Source organism: Populus trichocarpa, chromosome 8 (assembly GCF_000002775.5).
Source record: "Populus trichocarpa isolate Nisqually-1 chromosome 8, P.trichocarpa_v4.1, whole genome shotgun sequence".
Lineage (NCBI taxonomy): Eukaryota > Viridiplantae > Streptophyta > Magnoliopsida > Malpighiales > Salicaceae > Populus > Populus trichocarpa.
In genome coordinates this window covers 11,260,124-11,283,832 of record NC_037292.2, presented here as the reverse complement: position 1 = coordinate 11,283,832, position 23,709 = coordinate 11,260,124, and the positions used below count along the sequence as shown (strand labels likewise).

The following is a 23,709-nucleotide window of genomic DNA, read 5'->3' as shown; positions in this document are numbered from 1 at the left end:
ATCATCAAAATTCTCTATCTCACACCCAACGGCTCTCTCTCTCTCTAAAGAAATGGGAGATATCACAGTCTAAATTAACTGAAGCTAAACATATATCCTATATACAAAAGACAAGAGTTATACTAGCTGAACTATATAATACGCTGACAGAAAATCTAGATAACATTATTACTGACATGATTAAGCAAAAAAGAGACTTGATATATAACAGAACATATAACATGTGAAAATCAAAGTAAAAGAAACACGAGTTCTAGGCGAGGGACAATATTAATTGGCTTTTGAAATTGACATCTCCTTAACTTTGCAAGAAACTATGGAGGGTTAATAACTAAACATAATGACATCTTATAATACATAATCTCACAACTGGTGCAACTACAAGCTTCCAAGTTTTAACGTGTTAGTCTGCGTTGATGAGGCTGCCCATGTTCACCTAATTAAGAGATCCCAGTCGAAGTTCCAAATCCAAATCATCCTTGGAGTCACTGACAAGACCAATATCCAAATCTAACCTCACAATCTCACCCTTATTCCAGATCTTGAATCCATCTTGTCGTGTGAAACCATCGAAGTTTTCAAAGAAGGATTTCCTGCTCCCGTTTGTTGTTAAATCAGAAAGGTTGGGGCTTGAAGGGTCGAGAGGGTTACCACCGCCAATGGTCCATTTCTTGACTTCGGAAGCTAAAGATGGTGTAGATGGTGCAGTAAGAGGAGGAGAAACCAAGGATGGTATTGTGCGATTGAATGGAGTACAGAAACTAGGGTTAGGGTTCAGGTTAAGGGTCAGAATAGGACACTGGTCATCCCTTGGAGGTGACAGTCTCAACCTGGCTCTGTCTCTCCTATGAACATTCATGTGACCTCCAAGAGCTTGAGCAGATTTAAATTCCCTTTTGCAGAAGGTACACGTGTACGATCTTGGAGGCCAAGAAAGCCCACCAAGATAATCATGTCCATTGCTTTGGCAGCTGCTAAAGTTCCATGAATCTCTAAGCTTCTTCTTCTTGTCATTGTTGTTGCACGCTCTACTTCCAATATTACTATGGCCATTCACGTTGCTACTCAAACTGTTCCTCTCCATCATGAGTTCTTTATGGTTAAGTGAGACCTATCAAGATAGAAAGAAAAAACAACAATCTAGCTCAAATCATATCGCAAATAACAAAAGTAAAAAACCCGTCTCTCAAACGTTAAATAGTACAGAAGAAAGAGAGAGAAACAAAACTGACCAAATTATGCACACTATATATAGAGTTGGGTTTTGGGCTTGAGAGGGAGAGAAGTGGAGATTAATAAAGTTGAAGCAAAGAGCACATCAAATTCCCAACCAAAAGCTGAAGATCCCATTAGAGCTGGTTACTCATCCCCTGCAAAGTGCTCCACATGTTTTGGTCACTGCTTACTAAATTAATGTACTAAAACCCCGGCCTGCCAGGTTATTACCTGTATGCTAAATCTAGCATGAATTATTGGATACCTTTCACTTCTATTTAAGTTTTACTAAAGTACACAGTAGCCTTATTTTTGTGCAATGAAAACTGAAGCGTAATGCGTAGATGGCACAGCTCGATGTGCTCGATGACTTGTCTGGATATGACTGGTTGATTTTTAGAATACATGGAAATAACCGAGAAGATAGAGAGGGGGGCCTTGTTTTTTAACCAATGTGATTGAAATTAACCGAAGGTCAAACGAGCTTAATTAGTATTTTTTTTTTTTAAATCATCACCTAAATATTGGACCCTAGCAACATTATGATAATGATAACAACAGCGAGGAACACATAATAATTCTGTTGTTTGTCAATGCCCCCTCCACAAGGCTACTGGCTAGTTCATCATGAGATCCTAAATAATGTAGTTTTACTGCATGTTATCATGCATATTACTAATTCCATCACTCCTAACACTACGTACTTAACAATCAAAGTATTGAATTCTCCTCCTCCGTGCGCCGGTACGTTTACCCCGTGACAGATGCTATGAACAGTATTCCCCTTTACAGTCCATGTAACCCACAAAAAAAAAAAAAAAAAAAACGATGTGCATTTTGTAACCCAGAAATTGATTTTTCTTTTTTTCTTTTAAAACCCAAACATGAGATAAAAAGAAACGCCAGAGAATTGAAGGGTAACCCAGCAATTGATGCGTCGTAAAATCACTTATTCTCCTTGTCGAAAATGCGCGGAGTCAAATTTCTTGCATTTTCTTTCTTTCGGTCAGTTCACCAATATTTCTTTTTTTCACAATTGTCTTTCCTTTCTATAACATTACTCATACGGGAAGTTTCTCATCGCACAAATTGTTTTTTGGTGAAATGGCTATAATGCATATAAATTTCTAATTGTGTTTTTTTTTACGCTTAAGGTCCTATAATCCACAAGCAGTAGTTAAATGTTCTATGGGTTAGTATATTATTATGAAAAGAGAACTGAATATGAATTTGAAGGGCTTCTCTAGTTTTCTCTTCTAATTAAAACGTTTTTCAAACTAAAATATTTTAGTATCGAGAAAAATGACTTGAATCCGTAACCTAAGAACTCCCTGCTATAAGGTTAAAGATTTATCGATAATTGGTCGATCACATTTTCTTTCGACAAAAAAAAGAGTAGAAATTTTAACGTTCATGGACTCCACCGATCATCGTATAGGAGTAGTTGCATCAACCCATATTTTGTTTTGTACGGATTAACGCATATTTATAGCAATGGGTTTAATATACAAATAATTATCTGATTTTATTCACATGGACGAAACAATAATTTTTTTAAAAGAGAGATTAAGTCTTGAATCCGCAATTTCTTGTCTGATTTATTAAAATAAATTAAGAGCCTCGGTGCAAATTTTCACTATTAGAACTTACGATTTTTAAGATGCAGAGTAAAATATAAGGTAAATTTTATAATTTTATCTTAAAAAGTTTGATTTAATTCAATTAATCTCCATAACTTTAAATAATCGTTTCACTTTCTCTTATTTATCCATTTTCTTAAGTGATAATAATGAAAAAACCTGTGTAGATTTAAATTTCATCTATAAAATTTATGAAATATATATCTCACTATAATCTAAAAGGTAGTATTAAAAAATAAAAAGAACTTAAATGTGTTGAAATTAAAAAAATGAAAACTTTGAAGAAAAATCACATCTTAAGTGATATTAAACTTTTCTTCAAGCTACCATTCCAATTATATGAGATTGCAATTTTTTTTTCTCTTAGAACTCTTATTCAAGATTTGTTAATATATCTTAATGAATAATTAGAAATATTTTATTTTTTTTTATTCGAGGAAATCCTACTCCTCGAAAAATACACTTTGTGGGTTCAGATGAGTAAGTAATTAGAAATATGCATACATTATATATATGTATGCGAGTGAGAGTGTGTAGAAGAGATAACTACACTAGTGCTTGAAGTGTTGGTAATTTTTTTATCTTATTTGTTTCTGACTTAACCTTCTTCTCGTATTGTCAAAGTTCCTGTTGATATTTTTTATGGGAAAAAAAATATTTTTTATCTTTTTTCTAACATAAAAGAAATATTTTTAAAATGATGATTTTGATGTTCAAATTGTTCATGGTTGCTAAATAGGCAATCCATAAACTTTTGGGATGAAATTGCAATTTAGGCACCGTTTTTTGTTACTATTACTGACGAAAATAAATAGAATATGGACGGAAGGCTAGGGAGATTGAAAGGATAACAAAAATAGTGGAGGTTAATTGAAACAAACGAACTTCTTTAGGTGAAACTCAAACACCTCATAAACTTCAGGAGCGTAAATTAAGATTTACCTTCAAATATATTACGAAAATGATCACAAAAGGAGGGGAGCTGGTTTCCAACAAGAGCATCATCATTGATGAATATTATATGCAATGTTTGGTCCAAACTCCCTTTCTTTGTATTTTGTTTATTTCCCTCTTTTTTCTCCTCGTTGGATTTCTTGGATCTTGTTTATCTTTTTGCATATTCAAGGGCTATAACCAAAGAAGATCAGTAGGAGGTTAGTTGCTACAGTATTTATGAGTACCGCAACCTTTCCAGTTTAATTTCATTCCAGAAAGCTCTGATTTACACAACTCCATGTACTTGAAAGACAGGTTATCTCAGTGCACCAAGATTTCCTTGCCATTTTCAAGTGAAAAGGTGGTAGAGTGAACCCATATGTACAAAAGATCGTGCCACATTTAGCTTATCTTTCTTGAAAAACTAGTGGCTAGTTAGGTGAGCCCATAGTGTGCTAAATATAGTTGTGATGTTATGAGGTTCAACAGCCGAAATTGCAGGGTTTTCCCGCAGTGTAACCCGTTGCCGTCTGCTCCACTCATAATTAAATATTGAGAGCTACACCAAAAAGGTTTTTAAAATATGAGCCTGCTCCAATGGTGTGGTTTCCAAGTTTGTCATCGACAAAAAAGCAGGAGAAGAAAGACGGGTCCAATATTATTAGACAAAATAAATACTCTTATGTATTTAATTTAGTTGCTGTTTCAATATAGGAATCGAAATTAAAGTATGTTCCACTTGATGGCTGTCTCTTCAGCAGCTGAAGTTCAGCGTCTAACAACAGTGAACATCTTCATTGACCTTAAAATCCGAGCTAGTGTTAAGAGATCGCTTGCCATGTTTATCTCTTAGAGAAGCATAAAGAGGACACACCTGCTCAAAAAGTTTAGACTTGAAGTTTAGGTTAAAAATTGCTTGATATATTGCAGGCCTTCTACCAGGAAAGTTTAGGCCTCTTTGTTTGATAATAAGGCTTCATGAACTCAAGCCCAGCCCTCTTTGCAGTAATATTTTCATATTGCCCTTTCTTATGTTCACAAATGATTTTGTGTTTCTGGGTTTTACCACAAACACTTAAGCTGGTTCTTATTTGTACATGGAAGCCAATAGAGGTGCGGGCTGGCTTGTTGCTTATGGTATTCTACGTACCACTGAGTATCACTTATTTTTCAGAAACACCAGTAAGTTGTTATTCTAAGGTTTTGTAATCCTTGATTTCGGAGTCCAGTTCTCCTTTGAGTTTTTCTTAAAAAATCCAAGAACGCAAAAGGGAATACATAAAATAATGAAATGTTACGGTTGGGCTTCTTTCAGCTTTAATAGATGTCATTGTTGGGCCTAGTCCATCTTTGTAGTCACTCCCCATTACCACCGTCAGTGTTATCTGGGTGAAGTCAGCCCAAGGCTGTCTCAGCCACCTCCGAGGACAAGGGCTCTGCGTTGCAGAAACCAGGCTGTTCCATTCAGCCACTACCGATCACAATTTGCAATGGCAGACAGCAATTTCTGGACAATTATTTCCTTATTTGTGAACTAGAATAAGAAAACCCAACAAAGTTTCAATTAGCAAGGGTCCAGTTTTATTCCATAACAAGCTTGAAAGAGTTTCAATTCAGGCTTCCAATCCCACAGGCTCAACTTGAAAGAGTGGCAAATCCAATCTGGTAGGGGCTGGGCTAAAATTAAAATATGTCCCGATCAACTGGATGTTATCAACTGAATATGTTAAAAAAAAAACAATCGGTCGAACCAAAACAGGAGCATTTTGGATCTCACACAGATGCGAGTGTTATTTCAAAGCTATGCATATGCATATGATTGCAAGCATGAACCCAACTGTGAACTCTACCGGCAAAACAAAAGGTATACAGACAAAAAGCAACACTTTCTAGTTTTATATCCAGACAGAAACTTGGCTCCTCTTAGAGCTGAGCCCCATATCAACACACAACACAAAATAGCACCACGTCAAGAGAAGGCACAGACTCAATTGCTGACTGAAAAAAACAAAAGATCAAAGTTGTATAAGAGATTGACAGCGAAAGGTCATATTGCATCTCATTCATTGCATGTATTAAGATCTACAAAAGGGATCCTACTGAGCCTGAAGACAAAATTGAAAACCAGATCGAAGTCTCAAAGCCAATTTGTCCTCTACTGTTGCTAAAAACTAGAAAGGAACGCAAGTAAATAAATAAAAAGACGTGAAGGCTTAGTTTTTCCTTTTTACTAATCCTATGAAATCAAACATTATATGCACAAGAAATCAGAAGCTTGAGACGCCAAAATCCCATCTTCCCCAAAAAGTCAATGCTTCAATGAAAAACTCTCAATTAGGAAATGAAGCAGCAGCAAATGCACCAGAAATCACAATCTTAATAAACTCCAATTCCATCTCCAGCTTCAAGTTCTTTTGCTTCTCAATGTCCAACTCCTCCTTCAGATTCTCAGTCATTTGCACCATTTGGTCTTCTCCATCAGTCTCCCCTCCCAACAGACCAATTATAATTGCGACATGCCTTCTCTGCTCCTCCAAACTCCTCTTTAATGCCACTAAACCCTCTAACATTGTCACTTGATTCAAACCCTCAACAATTCCTCCCACACCACTCATATTTACACCAATATGATCTCCCACTTGGCTCATCTCTTCTTTAACTGGAGCTAGTGAATTCAGGATTGATGGCTTGGCCGAGTCAACTAAATCACCTGACCCGTCTGACTCGCTGAACTCAATTTTCTTATCTTGAATGATGGATTCACCTCCAAAACGAACCTGTTTCACAACTGAATCATTTTTTGAGTCAGTAGGGAATACTGGGTCAAGCTCGAATCCTTCCTCGTTGAAGTTCCAGCCACTAATCCTTCTAGTCTTCACACGTTGAATCACAGAGTCACCATCAATATCCCCCTTCTCTTCTTCTTCAACATCAGTACCACTCTGGCTTGATATCCCACTTAAAACCTTGGCTTCTTTGAATCTTTCTTCAACACTAGGCAACCCATGCAAAACATTTTTGACAAAATAGTCTAATCCTTTACAGTTTTTAAAAAAAGAATGCTTCAAAAGCTTTGCAGCAGAAGGTCTCTTTGAAGGGTCTTGGTCAAGACAAGAAGCAACCATATCTTTAAAAGCCTTAGAGAACTTCTTGTTCCTGCAACTTTTCTTGTGATTCTCCTCATGACAATCAGAGAACCGAAACCTCTTTGTTATCTTCATGATCAAAGACTTTGAAGGAGGAAGGTGAGACAAAGGAGGGCGACCATGGGCTAATTCCAATGCAGTGATACCAAAAGACCATATATCAGCTTTGAAACTATAACCTGTATGGGAGTGTATAACCTCTGGTGCCATCCAATATGGCGTCCCTGCAAGATCAGTTAACCTCATTCTTGATGAGCAAGACAATGAGGATGACCTTTCAAGGGTGTTAAACTCGTAAATTGAGGCTGATACGCCAAAATCTGCGAGCTTTACTTTTCCATTTGAGTCTATAACGATGTTGCCGGCCTTGACATCTCTGTGTAAATGGCCTTGATCATGAAGATAAGACAATGCGTTTAGAATTTCCTTGAGAACTACAGCTATGCATGGCTCTGGTAGGCCATCAGGGAAAGAAGAAGAGATTATGGATTGGAGAGAACCAGCAGACATGAAAGGCATAACCATCCAAAGATGGCGATCAACAGTGAAAGAACAGTGGGATTCAAGAATGTTAGGGTGTGAAAGAAGTGACATGGTCTTGGTTTCACGTCTGACACTATCAAAATCGGCTCGAGATTGATCAAGATCAATGCATTTGATTGCAACAAGAGTTGAGTTCATGGGGACGCATATTGCTTTGTAAACTGTGGCACTAACGCCGACACCAATCTCGTCCAAGATTTTGTATGCGTTTGAGTCAACTGGGTATTGAACCCTTTGGGATTTGGTTCTTTGGTCTTGGAAGTGAGCCATGAAGCTGTGTCTAGATCTCGAATAGGTGTCTCGAGAGTTTTTTTTTTTGGTTTGTTGAATTGGGTATGGAGTTATAGGGAGCTTGACAATGAAGGAGGGTTTAAGTTGGAGAAGATAAGAGCTCCTTATGTGGCATTTGTCCTGAGAACAGTCTTCCTTCTGTCTTGAACCTTCCGGAGAAGGAGCGGTAGGTATTTTGCTGGCGGTTTTCTTGTGAGGTTTCAGTGTTGAAAGGGAGAGGCGCAGTTAGAGCGGTGATTGATCTTTTATGAAATGAGAGTGAGAGGATGCATGTGAACGTAGGACTGCTTTTTAACAGTATGGTAGGGACTAAAGAGGGAGTGACAGGGAGGCCTTGGGCTTCTTGTAACTAACTGGTTCAGAAATACATTGATTCATTTGGGTTTCAGTTTATACTTGCATCCTGTCACAATACAGGGCAGTTTAACCTTAATCCATTGGGTTTGATCTCCAAATAGTGAATTGGGTTTTATGAATAAAATTGCTTGGTCAGCTTGGATCTTGGAGCACCTATGAGTCTATGACTTGTTAATTTAATGCTGTAAAGAACTTGAAAAATAAACTCATAACATCCTAAACAAATAAAATCTTGTGCAATAAGTAGCTAATTATTATAGCATCGATGCAGAGGATACCCTGCATCCCCAGAAAATGACCTTTCAAGGACTAAAAATATGAGACCATTATCTATGATGTGGTGCTCATCTGCCTATAATCTCAATTTTCGCTGTCTTACGAGAAAAGGATGCAGTCTAAGAGAGAAAGTCTGATTCACATTGGAACATGTTGGCTTATAGGGTGAATGAGATTTCATGGCAATTTAACACTTTAGATCCATATGTCCGAAGCACACTAAGAAATTGGTGGTTACAAGAGGCAACGGGGTGGCTGAAGTTGGAACACGTCCTTTGCCCTTCCTCAATACTGGGTAGTTTACCATCAATATGTGAAGTGATAGGAATACTTGTCCAAACGTCTCATTCCAACTTCCTTCGATGAATATCCTAGCAGCTCCTCCAATGAAGGAAACTATGTTCAGAATGATTAGTGAAACAATTGGCGCAAGTATCATTGTTGATGCTTGGAAATTCAGTCTTCCCATTTGATATAATGCGAAATTGTTCATCATCTGCAGCTTTATTTATCGGCAGGAAACTGGCTTCCCTCATGCCAACGCATTTCAAAATGGCATCCAAACTGCCGAGTGTGTATGCGGTGACTGACTTCATCATCCATATGCGCTGCTCATTCAACCAGGTCTGGATCGAGGCTCCTGTGGAGAGGATATCTTCAAAATGTTTCAGAAGGGAAGATAGAAAAATGAATGAAAAGACCATAAACCATGATGATGAAACCTGGTTCAGAAGACGGAACGTCTTTTAGAGCTTACAGCTATTGAGTGAATAAAACTAATTGAAGTGCCGAAACAGGTTAAGAAGATACAAAAGGCTTCTTTAGAAATTTATTAGCTAAAACTTGGAACTTGGATGAATTAATTCCTCTGCCTCCTCATGACATCCCTCGAAACAGCAGCTATACCCATGCACTCGGAGAGAAAGAAATACTGGCCTACCATTACACTGTTTCCACGAACATTGGTGAGAAAGCCAGAAGTGTCACTCCAACAAGGATTTTGTCTGTCTAAATCAACATCACCATTCACCAAGTTCCGACAACACTCGCTATCTATGTCTAATTTCATGTTAATGACTACTACTTTCAAAATGAGAGAAAAAGCAGATCAAAGAACCAAGAAATGGAGAATTAAGGTAGAAGACAAAGGCGTGCGTATTCTTATAATAATGTGTGACATGTTGGTTATTATTACATTAAAAAAATATATCCTAAAAACAAGAAAAATATTGAAAATACAGTAGATCGGAGAGTGACTGATGATGAAATCCGCCCCTTGTCCTTCCTTTTAAGCATTCCTTCAACAATCGCATAATTCATAAATAAGATGTAAAATGACAAGAAAACTTGTATCAACATCCTCTCCCCGGTTCCTGAAAGGAAGATTCTAATAACGCCCACGAAAACTGATTCAATGTTCAAGATAGCTATGGTAATACTATTATAACCTTAATTAAAATAACTGATTCTCAATGTCTGACACAAATATCGAAGGAGAAGAGAGAAAAAAAATACAAAAAAAGGGCACCAATAATAATTTGTCCACCAAAACCGAAAATGTCGCCTCAAAGAGGATGCCAAGAAGAATCGAATAATACGGCAGAAGCAAATTTTTAATCTTTATATGACAGTGCAAGCGTCGCTGAAGCAACGTGGCTTATCTCATGCACTTGAAAGGTTTTTTATATTTTTAATTATTATAAAAAACTAATTTACCCCTCAAAGATATTTATTATAATAAAAAATCTAATTTAAAATATGAAAATGCCCCAAAAAAAGCTCAATTAAATTCTGAAACTAAGGTTATTTTAGTAAATTTATTGTGCTAAAAAATGTGAAATCTCAGCAAAAACCTTAAAGACTAATTATATGATTTTTTGCTTTTAGGGGTGCTGAAGAAATTTTACTGTAAAAAATTACTATTATAACCTTAATTAAAATAAAAATAGCAAATTAATTACATGGAAAAGACCATTTTACCTCTAAATTTAGTCTTCTAGACTGATTTAGCAATTTATTATTATAATTCACATTAAACTTTATAGTGCTACAGTGTTTTCTCCTGACGCTATATATTTTATGTTAAATATATTCCAAAAAAGAAATGAGGACGGACATGATCTTCTAGTTCCCTAAGATTATTCATCATTGGAATGTTTCGGTATAAATTATCAAATATAACAGTTGTTTCGTTAATTTATAGCGGAGATTTACTGGGAAAAAAAAAATCTCTAGTTTTGAAGAGAAACTTAAAGCTACTGACACACATTGTTTTGATAATTGCATATTACTTCCAAACAATTTAAATAAGCGAAAAAATATATTTAAAAAAAAATAAAACTTATCTGAATTAAAGTAGTACTATTTAATCACTATAGGCAAGCACTTGCATTCGGTGTCACACCATACAATCTTACCAATGTAGCTAAATAGTGATTAATTCAATCAATATTTTGGTATTATGACCCGTTTGTTTGCTGGAAAGTAGTTTCTTTTTGAAAAGTAAATTCCAGAAAAGTAAATTATTTTCTGATGTTTGGTAGTGTAATGGAAAATAAGTTGGAAAATATTTTCCAGTGTTTGGTTATGTCATGGAAAATAAGCTGGAAAATAACTTATTAATGTTTTATTTTTCTCAAGTTTATTAAAATAATGAAGAACAAATCTTATAAATTAAAAAGTTGAATGAGAATAAAATTGAAAAAAAATATAATTTCATAAATTATCTCAAATAAAATAAATAATAATCAAAATAATAGATATCAAATCTAAAAAATAAAAAAAATAAAAGATGAAAAAATTAAAATAATAATAATTAACATTTCATAAATTATTTCAAATAAAATAAGTAACAATCAAAAGAATAAGAACCAAATTTGATAGATAAAAAATGTCAATAAAAAAATGATAAGAAAAAAGCAAATAACAATTATAAATGAGGACAAAATTTAATATTAAGAGATAAAGTTGAAAAATAAATATTCAAAATAAAATATATATAGCAATCAAAAGTTTGAGGACCAAATTTGATATAATCATCAAATAATATGATATTTCTAAATTTTTTACAACTTCCGAAAGTGTTTTCCGTCCAAATTTTTCAGGAAAACACTTTCCTGGAAACCAAGTTAAATTTTTCTTTGACTGGAAAATATTTTCTGTTGACCAACTTTTCTAATGACAAACAAACACAAAAAAGTAAACACTTTTTTGGAAACCAAGCCAAATTGTTTTTTACTGGAAAATATTTTATATTGATCAACTTTTCTAATAGTAAACAAATACAAAAATAATTTAAAAAATAATTTTTTAAAAACTAGACTACCTATATTTCCTTAAATTTCTCAGCCATCCACATGTGGGGCATCATTAGTTATTATGGTAAATGCCTAGTTGGAGCTCGCCTAACTCAAGGCTCATTGGATTTTTACCCCCTTAAATGCGCAGCCAGTTGGGGCAATATTATTTCTTAAGAAACAATATGTTTGTTTATTGTATTTGTTTTTTATTTCGACTGCTTACAGCAAATTGTTTTTTTATGTAAAGACAATTTATTTATTTATTTTGCACAATACTCCATGGATTTAGTTGACGGGTTTCATTTAAAAACAATATAAAATTATTTATTATATCTCATCTTATTATTTATGCTTTTGAATTATTATTATTATTATTATTAACATAATAAAGAGCTATGCTTGACTTGGAAGTTCCACGCATGAGCATAAGGTCTTTAATAATCGCAGAATATGTATGATCACCATCACCATAATAAAATTCAATTTCAGCAGTATTTCTTGAACCAGAAGATGATGTCACATGGGCTGCTGCATTTCAACTCATGAAAAGAAAAGGCATACAATCTCGAGATGCATGTATAGACTTGTACGAGAATACTAGTCACTAGTCAGCTGTCAAATACCTGGAAAGAACTGAACTGCCAGCATCTAACTGTCAGAAGATGATGACAGCGGGGTGGTCTGGACTGTTACTGGTGCCGGGGTCTTTTTCTGGGGACCTTTCTATCACTTTGAATTTCTCATATTTTCCCTGGACAAAAATGAATGAACCTTCAGCTTGGATCGCAAGATTATATGGATGAAGATCTTCCAATAAGTATACGGATATTAAACTAAATAAACAGAAAAACCGAGAAAAGAGGAAGTTCGAGGCTGTCGGATTCTAACTAATTTCAATAAATTTAACAGACCTTGACAATTTCCCTCTCGGCTATGAATTCTGGACTCAGCTCCATGGAATCAAACCATTCCTCCAATGTCAACTTCTCCAAATTGTCTCCGCTGGCATTCCCTTTAAATTCCTTTTCCTCCCCCTACCTCCACGCCCTTTTCTACCCAATTCTCCACAATCCACTCTTAAATTCTCCAAAACAAAACATTCTTCATTCTTTCTGCTTCTAGTACTCCTCAAGGCTCAAATTCACTCTCTTTGCCTCAGCAGGAACCGCGCTTTCCAACTCCTTCTCCAAAGCCTTAGCCTTCCTCGGTCTCCCTTTTCCCCTCCGGAACAACTATCACTTCATATTTTCCCTCCGATTTCTCAACATTCTCTTTCTCCAATTTTCGGCACTCCCTCTCTCGCCTTCATTTCCTCTCTGGAACCGAATCGCTGCGACCGGTCTTACTTTACTTAATTTATTAAGGAAATGTTTGGGAACGCGGTTCAACTTACGTTTCCAAAAAATTTAAAAATATATTTTTTTTTACTAAAATTTAATATGGTTTATATGTTTTGGATCGTTTTGATGTATTAATATCAAAAATAATTTTAAAAAATAAAAAAATATCATTGACATGCATTTTAGCACGAAAAGTTATTTAAAAAGCACCCACAACCACACCGCTAAACAAGCTCTAACTCGTCTCCTCGGATTGCGTCTCAACTGCGAGGTTTCCTCATGAACGTTGATTTGGACGAGGATTGAAGTTAGCTCCTCGAGTTTGAAGGTGTCGCCGTCGCGGAGATCGAAGGATTTGTAGGGAGAGAGAACAGTGGAATTGAGAGTAGTGCCGTTGGAGGAATTGAGGTCTTGGAGGCTCCATTTTCCTGATTCTGATACGATTACAAGGTGCTTGGAGGAAATGCCGGCGTCTTTGATAGTGACATTGTTGCCACGGACAACCCGGCCTATTCGGACAGTGGATCCGGGTCTGAATTCCAGGGTTTCGCCTTCTCTAGGGCCAAGCTCCACTGTCAGTCTTAGTATCGGGGGCTCCATTGGTTAGAGAGAAACGATTCGGGTGTTGAAGTGTCGTTTCGGAATTTGGAAATTGATATGGAAGTGGAAAAGGAGTGGCAGGTTCTGTAATTAATAAATGGACCGGATTGTCGTTGAGTCCAATATTTTGAATGCTGACTGAGCGGCAAGGGACTCTCTCCCTCGGCTTATTCTCATATTTGTGTATTCTTTTTTCTTCTTCTTTTTTATTAATAAGAGGAGATTACCTTGTTTCTAATATCACACCTTATTAATTTGATCGATCAATTTTGTCCTCAACATCTTGATCGATCAATTTTGTCCTCAACATCTTACAGGTTTTGAATATTGTCTTTCCAACTGGTCTTTATTAATAATTAATAGACTCTCTCAACGACTTGTGTGTTTTATTAAGTGAGCAATTTCAGCGAGAAATATCCTCGCGTTCCATCTTGATATTTCAAAAAATATGGATCTAGTAATTTTGATATTGAAGTGAATTTGTGGGTTTTAGATTGTTTTAGCCCTCTATTTTGTTGAATTAATGAAACATTAAATGGTTTTGTTAAATGTTTCTAAGAGAGAATGGATGGAAGGTTGATGTTAAGGATGCAAAGAATAAAATTATGGTTGGAATCGATGAAGGGCAACTGTAAATGAGTTAATGCAAGTAAAGTCGGGCAGGTGTGCCTTTTTTTTTTTTTTGGATTTTATGGCCAAGTGTATACCCAGGAAAGCTTTTATTAATCGAGACTAAGTTTATTTATTTTTTTGCTGCCAAAGTAGGTTCAGTTTCAGCACCGAGAACAGAATCATGGGAGGCTTATTATGTTTTGCCTCTACCTTGGAATTACAGGTGAAGACAAAACTTCGAAACTGATTCAGATATTGAGTCTGGCTCTGTTCAGGCCCTTCGGGGTGAAAGGGGGCATGTGATTGTGCATCCCTTAATGAGTGAAATTCGTGGGTATTTTGGCTCGAGATTGGACTGTGCGCACATGCCATGTTCTAACGTGGGTCATGGTTTTGAGCTTGGACTCCATACTTCAACCTCCAGTGGGGTGCTTCATCCCAAATGAGAGCCTGAGACGCTAGGAGTTTTAGAGGACTCCATAATTCAACCTCCATTGTGATTAAGATTCTAGATTTTGAGAGGCAAAATTGTTACGAGATTGGAGTTTTAGAGGGCACAAATTTACAGGTGATATTGTAAAGTTAAGATTTATCTGTACTTGTCAATGCTCCTCCTCGGTTTTTCAACTGATAGCAGCTGATCATCTAAGATAGTCTCTAAAATGCAATCACTCGTGTCTGGAAGGTCCTCGGTGTTCCAAAAACTTCCATGACAGTCTTGCAGTATTTGACAAAGGCATCCCAAACTTCAAGGCATCCTTCATCCATTTTACCCGGTTTACAAGCACCTCCAGGTCCAGAATAGCAGCTCCTATCGTATCTGAGCATGTGGAATCCGAACATATACCTCCATCAGTTCTCATCTTCTTCAGGGGGGTGTCATTATCGTCATTGTCCTTCCCGCCAGCATCTTCCGCCACTTCAGCTGATACATCTCTAACTTGTGGACTTGATTGACTATCTGAGCACCTTGATTTAGCAGCTCCACCATTTGTTACACCTAACACTATATTTCTTCCCGGTGTACGTGTCTCGTTAGATGCAGCAGGGTTCAAAGGCCCTTTTCCCATTAGTTCATATCTACTAGTTGCAATATGGGAAGAAAGCGAAGCATTCAGCTCGTAAGATGCTCTAACTGTATCTTCGGGGTCCTTTCTCATTTTATCAGCTGCATGGACTGCCAAGTTTATGGAACTCCCTGCAACCATCATGCTTCCCATGTCAAGCAAGTATAATCCTAAAATCAGGTCGCTGTGTCAAAAAGTTCCCAAAAAAAGTCATGGAAGTAAAATAAAGACAAAGGCAAACGACAATCACCGAACTAAAGGTCCATATGGTGTCATTTCCTCCTCTTTTTTAAAAAAAAACAAAAACTGTTTTATGTTTACTGTCTTATAAAAAAATGTTTTTTTTTTTTAAAAAAAAAAAGATAAGATAAATGACTTGTACTTGAGCAAGTCTTCAATATGTCTCTGCGTTTCTAATTACATTTATTATGTCTTTGTATAATAACCAATTCTTCAATGTCTTTTCATCCAAATTGACAAGATTAAATTTTTTATTCCAAGAATATCCTTCAGTTGTATTTCTAATTGAAAAAATATCCTTGAGTTATACAAGGATATAGTAAAAAATCGATGAAAACATAAATACAATATTTTAAAATTACTCAACCATTGAAATCTGAAAGAATAATTTTTTTTTTTGAAAAATAAAATTATTTTCCTGTACAAGAAAAGGATATTCTTGGAATAAAAGATACGATTATTTCAATTTAAACGAAAAAACTTGATAAAATGAAATATGGTATAATTGGGTGCACACATTGTATATAATAAATACAATTAGAAATGTACATATATAGTGGATAGTTATCCAATTACATAAGGACAAATTAAATCATCTACTTAAAAGTATATGAAGGAAAAATTCTTGCACAAACTTAATTGAAGAAATATAATAATATTTTATAAATTAAAAAAGGTAAAAACTAATGATGGTGGTGGCATCATGGCATCAACATGCATAGCAATGATGGTGGTGGCGACGGTATTATGCTAAAGGTGATGATAATTGAAAAGGGTTAAAGAGTAATATCAAATTTACAGTGATTGTTACTTTATTGGTAAATAGTGATAATTATAGTTTGTGATAATGATATGATAAGATTGATCGTGATTATATGATTACGATAAATATAATCATAATAAGTTCATGAAAGTTATGAAAATAATGGTGGCAATTTTAGTAAAACTAAAAACATAAAACCATTTTTGTTGTTTTTAAGAACCTAATTTAATTATTAAAATTATTCAAGGGGCAAAATAAACACAATAGCGCTACCTAACACAATTGATATTGAACAAGTCATTACTTTAAAAATCATAACTATTATTAGAAGCCGAAATCCAAGATGAAGAAGCAATAAAATCAGAATAACACCATAACATGTTATGCAACTCTCGTCACCTTTCCACATTCAGTTCATTTATTGACCAAATCTTCCACCTGTCTCCTACTTTCACAATCCTAAAATCTTCTCAAAGTTTCAACAACTATAAACCAGGTCATTCAAATTTGGTATCCTAAAAACCAAATATAAAATATCCATCTTAGCAAATAATCACCAATAATATATCGTCATTATCAACTATTTTTTTCAAGTCAATTTTAGTGAGCTTATTAACTTTGGGATCAGCCTAAAGCCAGCAGATAAAAAGACAGAATAGATTTTGAATGCAATATGCATAAAGTTTCTTAAACTTTGAATAACCAAAAATTACCTTGATTCACAGGTTTGATCAACCGAGCACATGGATGATGATTGTCGATCCCCTGTAACAAACAAGGCATTGAAAAAAGAATTAGCCATTTGTAGCATTAAAAAACCAATCTTACAAGAAAAGAAGGTATGAAAGAGCGTTCCACATATAATAAGATAGAAATTGCACTAGAACCTACGTAAGACATGAAGATAAAGCAAAATGGCTGACAGTAGATCTGAACATATAATCACTGCAATCATGAATAAAAGCTAGGGAAATCAGAGAATTAGAGTTGAGAATGCCAAAATTATTGAGCATAGATAATTACCACCACGTACAGAAATCGACTCCAAAATTAACAGCAAGATCATATATGATTCAAAGAACATGAGATCGAACACTACAGCTCAAAAGGGGAAAAATAATCATGGTCTCCATATAATAAAACTTCAAGATAAACAAAGATAACTTGCAGAACTTTTAGTGTTCCAACCTACAGAGGTTGGTTGATACCCAATTTCATCATTGATATAAAAAGGAAGCATGAAGTGTTCCCATAACAACCACTGTCACATTGCAAAGCACAATTTCAAACTGCACACAGAAATTATGGAAAAAGTCAATGAATACTTCCACACTCTGATAAGTAGGAGGGCCATTCTTCAAGAAATAACAGTATTTGAACTATAGGAATCATAATGTTTAGTAATTCCTCAAACAATTCCATAAATGTGATTTGAATGTCTCCCTAAATTTTTATTAATTTTTTCTAAAGAGAAAATAAATGCCACGCAACCTTTTATGGTTGTCTTGTTTTGTTGACTTTATTTCTTATTGTGAGTTCTCCTGCACCTAGGAGCTTCACCATTTCAACGCCCATGAGCTTCACCATTTCAGCCTCAATGTCCCACAAAAGTTAACCAGCAAGAAGCTCGCTAATGTTTACCAATCAGTAAAACAAAGTCTTTCTCTTTCTCCTCCACCCCCAAAATAGGGAAATAGGGAATTAGAAAAAACAATAGAATTTCATAAAAAGGGATCTAATTCTGTACTATCTTTGTCAAACATGAACACACTCATTCATCAGTGATAAGTGATAACACCAGATTCAATTCCACATTGTGTTCTACAGTTATCTAACTTTCTGGTTGATGCAATTCAACATCGCTTGCTCATGTCATTTTATCACATTCCATCAAAGGGTGAACACCAAGACATATATAAACAGCCCCTCGGATCACATAAATGCAAAGGAGCAAATACTACCATGACTAGAAATGCATCAATATTCTTTCTCTCTCACAATATATGTTTACACATGTAAACTAAGCATTTATTGGTGTTACAGAGGTTTCAGAGTTCCACTAACACAGTCAAATATCTAACCTTTAAAAACAGTTAGAGATAAAATATAGTGCTATTAATAAGAAAACAAAAGAGTACAAGGGATTTACCGAAGGAATTGGCACTGTCCAACCATTTTCTGGAGACCAACTCAAGGATGGGCGGAAATCCTTGGAGGAAGCTTCATAAGACGACCCTTCACCAGCAGGGGGTGGAAACAAATCAATCTACAAGTACAAATATTTTTGGATAGACAAGGAAGTTAGCAAAATACTTTTACAGCAACTTAATAGCAAGTATAAAGCACGATATTAAGAGAAACTCTATAGGAAAACTTCATAAAAGGAGATGTTAGAAGGATTGCAACAAAAAATTCAAGCTGTTTGAGATGTAACTCGTTATGCCCTTATATTTTGTGCAACCCTCTAGCTGTTCATCTCACACTAAATACTCCATAATGAGAATGAGGACAACGTGTGCTTCGGAGTACATGATGGAAAGGACATACACAAGATAGAAAATAAGTTTGATTCATGAAAATGTTGATGAAAACCATTTTTGTCTCTGTACACGGTACAAAAATGAGAATTTTTTTACCTCCTTGCAAGGACAGAGGATAGAGAAAAAGATGGAAAACATTATGAGGATATTCTAAATCTATTCTCATAACTTCTCAAAATTTCAAGTCATGTCCTAAATTTACCGATCTTAATCATTAATTTTGTATGAACCATTTCTAACTATTGGATTTACTTAAACATAAAAGGTCAAAAACATAGAGCCAAAAATCACAAAAAACAAGAAAATAGAAATAAGAGAGACAAGAATAGGAGGAAGGGAAAAGAAATATTCTGTTGAAGCAATATAGCTATTATTTCCCGCCAATAACACAATCAATGAAAGCCCTCATCACCACGAATCTATAAATATTAAAATCTCATGATTCCATCTTCAAGTTGAAATTTGTGGATATGAGTTTTTAAAATATAAAAAATTTCAAATCAGATTTTGGGTTGATTTATTATTTAAAAAAGGTTTTTGCGGTTAAATTTTGTTTAAAAGGATAAGAGAGTATTTATAATTTTCTTTGCATGAAAAAATATGTGAAATAAGGATTTTATAAGTTCTCGCATAATAAGTCAAAATCTAGCTTTGTCAAGGTTAAAGACGGGGTGTGACAACACATCATCCATATGCGTGTTTTTCTTAAGGATCAGGCATGGAGCAAGGCCCACCAAACTACAGCTGAGCTCAACTACATGCCTATTTCATTTTTTTTCATGACATTTTTTTCAAAAAAATTCTTTTAAAAAATATTATATTTTCCTCCATTGAATTTATCATTTTGATTTCAGTACTAGTATACATACTATAAAATGTTCGGTAAATTTTGTAGAAATTTTCTTAATTTTTTTATTTCTTTTATATTTTTACTTTAAAATTTTATAATTTTTTCAAAGAAATTATATTTTTGTAAAAACATAAAATAAGCATAAAATAATGGATTTTTTTCCTTTTGAGTGGAGAAAGTATAAATATTTAAAGATATTATAATGAAAAAAAATCTCTAAACCGCATACCAAACATAATATGCATAAGAAAAAATATATGGGCAAAAAAGTCATTTACAGTATTTTGTTCCGTCTCAAAGACAGATAAAAAATTTGTATCATCCACCATATCAAACACAAATTAGTCTCATCCCTAGCATTCCGTCTCAACTGTCTCATCCCTAACATCCTGACTCCAAACCTAACCTAACCAAATAGATATGAACCATATTAATTCCCTCCAAAAGCTTCTCCAGTATATCTTTCGCTAGCAAGCATTTGTTTCATGTTCTCAGCATAATCAATTGATCCTAGATGGGGACATAGCAATTAAGAGATGATATGTAATCGCAATATAATGAAGTGCTTCTCAAGAAAAATTTTCATTTGTACATTTTAGTTTGTGAAGCAAGCACTGACATTTTCACGAAATTTTACATTATTTGGTGCTTGTACAGTAGCTTTTTTGTTGCTTAATGTGTAATTTTAAGGCATATGTTGTTTAATTTTTAAGAGTTATCATCACGAACCTTGTGCTTCTGAAATCCAAATGGACCTATCATCACAAACTAGATCGAGCAATAGAGAACTAAACTAATACTAGCTCAGAAAGATTAGCTCCCAAGTTATATGCAATTCTAATTAGTGGCACAAGAAAGGAAGCTCTCTTGTGAAATAACAAGACAAAGCATAAAATTACAATCCTAGATACGCTCCAATTGACTACAAGGCATTTTCAGCGTGTGAAATATGAAGGCAACATGACATTAAATACAGTAATCAATGTAGTAACAGCAAGAAAACTTGAGAGCACAACATGACATTAAATACAGTAATCAATGTAGTAACAGAAAGAAAACTTGAGAGCGCAACATGTTCAAATGACCCATAAGTCAAAGTGTCATCAGAGCAACTTGTGAATCAAAACCAGATAGAACAAACATGTTACCTGATATTTGTCATTTCCTAATTCTTTAGATAGTCTTCCAGACCAATAACAACCATCAGTCCACCAATCTACAAAATCTCCCACCTTCCAAACATCATTCACAACGACTACCACTTCTGAGATGGTCTTGATTTCAGACAATTTGCTTTCAAGATAGACAGAAGGAAAGTAAGGGCGCACCATCAATTGCCTCTCTGTATTCTTGAGTCTAGGCTTTGGATATTGATATAGCTTTGTCCAATTTAGTTCTACATTCATGAACAAAATAATTGTTAAAGCTTGCATAAATTGGAACAGACCAGGAGCTAATCTAACAAGCATATTTATAGCATACGAATCTACAATTACATTGGACATATTTACAGTGATGGCAGACAAATAACATTCTACAATAACTAAGGTTCCTTGCACTTTTATTTTTCTAGGAAAGCATTAGAAAGAGTCACTAGATTTGTTATGATAACAAGTATCATTAATCAATCAGTCAAAATACTGACATGCAAAGTGTAGAGGAAGATTATCACAACAGTCTGAGAGCATGCCATAAGAGAGAGATAACTTACTTTCATCTGGAAAGTCATAATATTGCAATGCATACTGCATCCCAGAATCTCTTCGGGCAATATCTATTATCTGATGGAAAGCACAAAATTTGAAAAGCAGAAATATTTTGAAATAAAAAGGTGTTCAAAGTAAAAAAAAAAAAAAAAAAAAACCTTACAGAAACAGGCTTCACTAATAAACTGTGAAACAAAATGTAACTCTGAATGGATGCCAGTAGCCTACTCGAGCATTTACTATTACTTCAAAATATTCAATTCTAACATCCTCCTATTAACCACTAAATAATAGGTTCTTCACACACAGTGATGGCAGATAACTGGAAAAAGTTCATCTTAACAAGATTACTAGAATTGTCATATAATATCTCTGTTGGATGTGATATTGTTAGATTCTCAGTAGTTATTCTTTGCATGTTGAAAGCATAGAAGAGAAGAATGATCTGATGTGAAAAGCTCTCCATCTTCTTACTTTGCAGCATACAGAAAGTAGGGAGCAGTTTGGCTTTTAGAACCTGTCCCACCTAGCTTTGATTACAAGACAGTTTTAAAATCTTCCACGTGAAGGATTTAACTTGCATTTATATATCAAGCATTCACAGTTAGTGAGATAATGCTTCCAAGTAGTGAAAGTAGCTCAAACTCTCAAATAAAAGAAGAAAGGAAAACAAAATCAGCAGTTTAACAAATTAACTTTAATTTCCTCAAAAAATTGGAAACATCCAATCTCAAAGTCAAAGAAAAGGTTTTGCCAGGACATCACAAAGCATATACATCTCATCTAAAAAAAGATGACTAAGAAGATGTCACAATCATGTGTTGCTCTTTCTGTTCCTTGGTGTCATCCAGCAAGAATTTGGTTGCCTTTAAATAACTCAGAAACGTAATCTGTAGCTGCAAACCTATGTTCATACCTTGCAACGGAACCAAGCACCACGGTAACCTTGAGCAAAAGATCTTGCCTCTGCAAGCTGACCCACTTTAAAAGGAAGTTCATTCTCATCCATGATTGTCCATCAAATTGTATAGCTACAGAAATTGAGATTTCTAAGTGAGTGATCATAGACCAAATGAAGGGGTAGAAAAAGTATATCAACAATACATGTACAGAAGCACTTTATTCACGCTTAAAAGGAAAAAGAAAACTATTGCAATCCCCTATTCTTCGTTCATTCTAATTAGAGGTTAAGAAACCCTTGAGTTTGTGACACAAAGCGCTTCAGCCATGAGCTGGAATTCTAAAACAGTCTAAAACAAACAAATCCCGACTTATACAGTAAGCAAGGTAGTGGAAACACCCTTTCATTCACTAGAAATCACTGCCCTCCCGGTAGTTAGCAGCCAAGAACAATCTAATCAACAACCCACCACCACGAAGATAAATAAAGATCATTTTCCAAGTTTGTCGAACGACATTCCCTGAACCCAGTATCATTTAATTGGAACTGACATTTAATCCAATTATTTTTCAGAAAAATATCTAACATTCTGACATTACATGACATCTAGAGACCTATTGACAAGCAATATCCAAACATGATATATGTAGTAAAAAAACTGTCATAAAGTGGAAAGAAAAGAAAAACCTTAATAACCCATTTACTATCAGAAAAAAAATCCTTACAGTCATTAAAGAGGGATGGCCAAGAGAAAAAAGAGAGAAGGATTTACAGCGTAAACATGCATTGCTGTGTTAGCAAACTATTATTATTATTAACAAAAAATAATATGTTAAACCTAATAAATCATTGGTTCAGTTCAATTTTAAAAACAAAGCCAGGAAACAACCAAACGAAAGAATGATTTCACGTAAGAATCAAAACTCAAATCCTTTCACTCTCGTTTTCAAGTGTCGAACAGCAAAAAAAATTGAGAAACTAATAATAATACCAATAAAAAAATCGGGTGCGTACCTGCAATGTAGAAACTTTGCAGTTGCGCGTTGATTAGGGATTGGAAAGAGAGAATGCGATTCAGAAAAGGAGAGGAGGGGGCTCGATGCGATAGATAAAATAAAAGGGCGTCCTAAGAAATAAACTTCACGGGGTATTTGGCAGAAACAGAGAGTTATTGCCTAAAAAATAAAAACGCCAGTTTGCACGCGTTGCTATTGCGGGGCATTTTTTATTTTATTTTTATTAAATTATATGATAATTAACATAAATATTTATAAACGCCAGTTAGAATAGATGTTCATAAGAATTTTAATAATTTAAATTGAGAATTCTATTTGTGTATTTTTTTTATAGAAACTTGTTTTTTTATTGTAAACATGATTTTTTAAAT

At 34.7% G+C, this 23,709-nt stretch overlaps 3 protein-coding genes across 6 annotated transcripts; all 3 read right to left on the bottom strand.

Annotated features, from left to right (window-relative positions):
- Nucleotides 1-282: 282 nt before the first annotated feature.
- On the bottom strand, nt 283-1,117 carry LOC7467531 (transcriptional regulator SUPERMAN). Its single transcript, XM_002311630.4, has one exon. The coding sequence runs from the start codon at nt 1,085-1,087 to the stop codon at nt 437-439; it is 651 nt and encodes a 216-aa protein (XP_002311666.4). The 5' UTR covers nt 1,088-1,117; the 3' UTR covers nt 283-436.
- A 4,707-nt stretch (nt 1,118-5,824) lies between these two features.
- LOC7467530 (serine/threonine-protein kinase BLUS1) lies at nt 5,825-7,892 on the bottom strand. The gene has a single exon (XM_024606893.2). It carries the CDS (start codon nt 7,748-7,750, stop codon nt 6,122-6,124), a length of 1,629 nt encoding a protein of 542 aa, XP_024462661.2. The 5' UTR covers nt 7,751-7,892; the 3' UTR covers nt 5,825-6,121.
- Nucleotides 7,893-14,709: 6,817 nt separating this feature from the next.
- Nucleotides 14,710-23,499, bottom strand: LOC7473458 (uncharacterized). Of its 4 annotated transcripts, none has more exons than XM_024606348.2 (8): nt 23,337-23,499; nt 22,338-22,452; nt 21,427-21,496; nt 21,044-21,111; nt 20,864-20,947; nt 18,475-18,591; nt 17,039-17,090; nt 14,710-15,492 (listed from the first exon to the last, which is right to left on the bottom strand). In XM_024606348.2, exons 2-8 carry the CDS (start codon nt 22,428-22,430, stop codon nt 14,924-14,926), a joined length of 1,053 nt encoding a protein of 350 aa, XP_024462116.2. In that variant the 5' UTR covers nt 22,431-22,452; nt 23,337-23,499; the 3' UTR covers nt 14,710-14,923. The 4 variants fall into 4 exon arrangements, with proteins under 4 accessions (XP_024462116.2, XP_052310791.1, XP_024462115.2 ...); XM_052454831.1 differs by having other exon boundaries at nt 14,710-15,453; XM_024606347.2 differs by having other exon boundaries at nt 20,864-21,111.
- Between the last annotated feature and the right edge of the window lie 210 nt (nt 23,500-23,709).

What these genes read in the sequence shown, in the direction of transcription:
- LOC7467530 (XM_024606893.2), bottom strand. Translation starts at nt 7,750, where the DNA reads ATGGCTCACTTCCAAGACCAAAGAACCAAATCCCAAAGGGTTCAATAC.
- LOC7467531 (XM_002311630.4), bottom strand. Translation starts at nt 1,087, where the DNA reads ATGATGGAGAGGAACAGTTTGAGTAGCAACGTGAATGGCCATAGTAAT.
- LOC7473458 (XM_024606347.2), bottom strand. Translation starts at nt 22,430, where the DNA reads ATGGATGAGAATGAACTTCCTTTTAAAGTGGGTCAGCTTGCAGAGGCA. An exon ending in TTATGACTTTCCAGATGAAA is followed by an intron (nt 21,112 to 21,426) that starts GTAAGTTATCTC and finishes TCATGAATGTAG; the next exon opens with AACTAAATTGGACAAAGCTA. An exon ending in TAGGAAATGACAAATATCAG is followed by an intron (nt 18,592 to 20,863) that starts GTAACATGTTTG and finishes TTGTACTTGTAG; the next exon opens with ATTGATTTGTTTCCACCCCC.